Source organism: Octodon degus, unplaced genomic scaffold, assembly GCF_000260255.1.
Source record: "Octodon degus isolate 3935 unplaced genomic scaffold, OctDeg1.0 scaffold00032, whole genome shotgun sequence".
In the NCBI taxonomy this organism is placed as follows: Eukaryota; Metazoa; Chordata; class Mammalia; order Rodentia; family Octodontidae; genus Octodon; species Octodon degus.
In genome coordinates this window covers 3009847-3011665 of record NW_004524608.1, presented here as the reverse complement: position 1 = coordinate 3011665, position 1819 = coordinate 3009847, and the positions used below count along the sequence as shown (strand labels likewise).

At 48.9% G+C, this 1819-nt stretch overlaps 1 protein-coding gene across 1 annotated transcript in view; it reads right to left on the bottom strand.

Annotated features, from left to right (window-relative positions):
- The window catches only part of She (Src homology 2 domain containing E), a 24292-nt gene that overhangs the window by 5559 nt on the left and 16914 nt on the right, over window positions 1-1819 (bottom strand). Inside the window, exon 4 of the mRNA XM_012514415.2 lies at window positions 1559-1814. Coding sequence (XP_012369869.2) covers window positions 1559-1814 — 256 coding nt within the window. The remainder of the gene's footprint in view (window positions 1-1558; window positions 1815-1819) is intronic.

Genomic DNA, 1819 nt, shown 5'->3' with positions numbered 1-1819 from the left:
AGCTCAATGGCATAGTATCTGCCCAGCAAGGCCCTGAGTTCAATTCGGGGTACCAAAAACAAAACCATAAAATGCAATCAACCAATAAAGAAGAAAATAGAAGAAAGAAAACAGAAAACAAATTTAAAAAATGAAAAAAAAAAAAAAAAAGAGGCTGGCTATATAGCTTAGTGGATTAAAGCGCATGCTTAGGCAGATGCAGGAACAAGGGTTCAATCCCCAGTGTGCTAGGCCGGCCCCTCCCCTGGGGTGCACTGAGACGGCAGCTGGCACGGTGGTAGGCGCCTGAAATCCTAGCTCTTGGGAAATTGAAAATAGGAGGCTCCCTGAGTCGGATCCGTGCAGTGAGACTGCAGACCCTGTACTAAATGCATAAAAAAAGGAAAGAAAAGAAAAACCAACTCGAAAACAGAAACCACTGTGCAGTGCTCTCAGGGGGCTCTGACATTCGGGCAGGACGGAAGCCTAAGATCCAACGGCAGCACATGCTGTGGCACCGAGAAACAGCAGGTACCCCGTGGGGGCAGCTTGAGAACTGAATTAAAATGACGCAGAAACTGGCTCAAATGTTCTTCAGTGATAGGTCAGGTACGTTCTCCCCTGTTCTCCCTATATATTGGCTCTGCTGTTCACTGTGAACCTGGATTTACAGGTAGTGGGAAAAGATGTCCCTAAAATGTTAAATGAAGGACAAAAGAAATTAAGTAGTCAGCCAAATGAAGAAAACTTTTTTTTTGGGGGGGGTGGATGACTAGCATCTACTGACAGCTTAATTATCAACTTTCTCCTAAGTTACATCAACACTGGACCCTGGCCTGTGGTCCAACTTGTAGTCCCAGCTAACCAGGGGCTGAACTGGGAGGAAAATTTGAGCCTCAAAGTTCTGGACCAGTCTGGGCAACTTGGTGAGCCTTATATCCAAAACAATAAAAATAAATTCACCCTTGAAGAGCTGATTCCTTTAGGAAGAGTTAATCTGTTTTTTTGAGACAGGGTTTCCTTATATACTCTGGGCTGGCCTTTTTTTTTTGACAGACCTGGGGATTGAACTCATGCCTTTGCGCTTGCCATGCAAGTGCTTATTCTACTGAGCCATCTCCCTGGCCCCAAGGTAGAAGGATTTTTTTTTTGGTCTCAGAATGCCTTTAGGGCAGGTCTGGTTAGCATGAGTTGTGGGGATTGAACCACAGCATCCTAACCTGACTCTTGTTTAAGCAGTCACTTAAACAACTGAGCTAATGGGCAGGCCCCCTGGGCTGGTCTTGAACTCACCATGTAGCTCAAGCTGGCCTTGAACTCACTGTAGTTCTCCTGCCTCAACTGCCCAGAATGCTGGGATTACAGGTGTGCACCATCAAACCAGGCTGAGATAGATTAAGGATTTTAGATGGCACGAGGAGCATGACCAAGCTGATAGCTTTGTCAATTTCCTAGCTGATCATTACACAGCGCATATACGTATGTGAACAACACAGATACCCAGTATGGTGTGCACCACTATGGGTCCATTTAAAGGAGACTTAGTTTGGGGAGAGGGTGGCCTGGCCGTGGTGCTCACCTGACAGCGCACGTGCCAGCTGTTCCTTCTTCCACTCCCAGGGCTGCTCATACTCAGCCGCAGGCCTCTCGTCATCCTCAGGCAGCCGGCTGTCTGCAGGCCGCGCCTTCCCCTCCAGGCTGGGCTCGTACGGGGTGTCGTAGAGCTGCGGCTTCCCCAGCAGGTCCTTGGAGCCCTGCCTCTTGGCCACTGGCTCTGACTTGGAGCCACCTCCACCACCACCATTGTCCCCAGGCTCGCACGGCCCATCCAGCAGCTGCA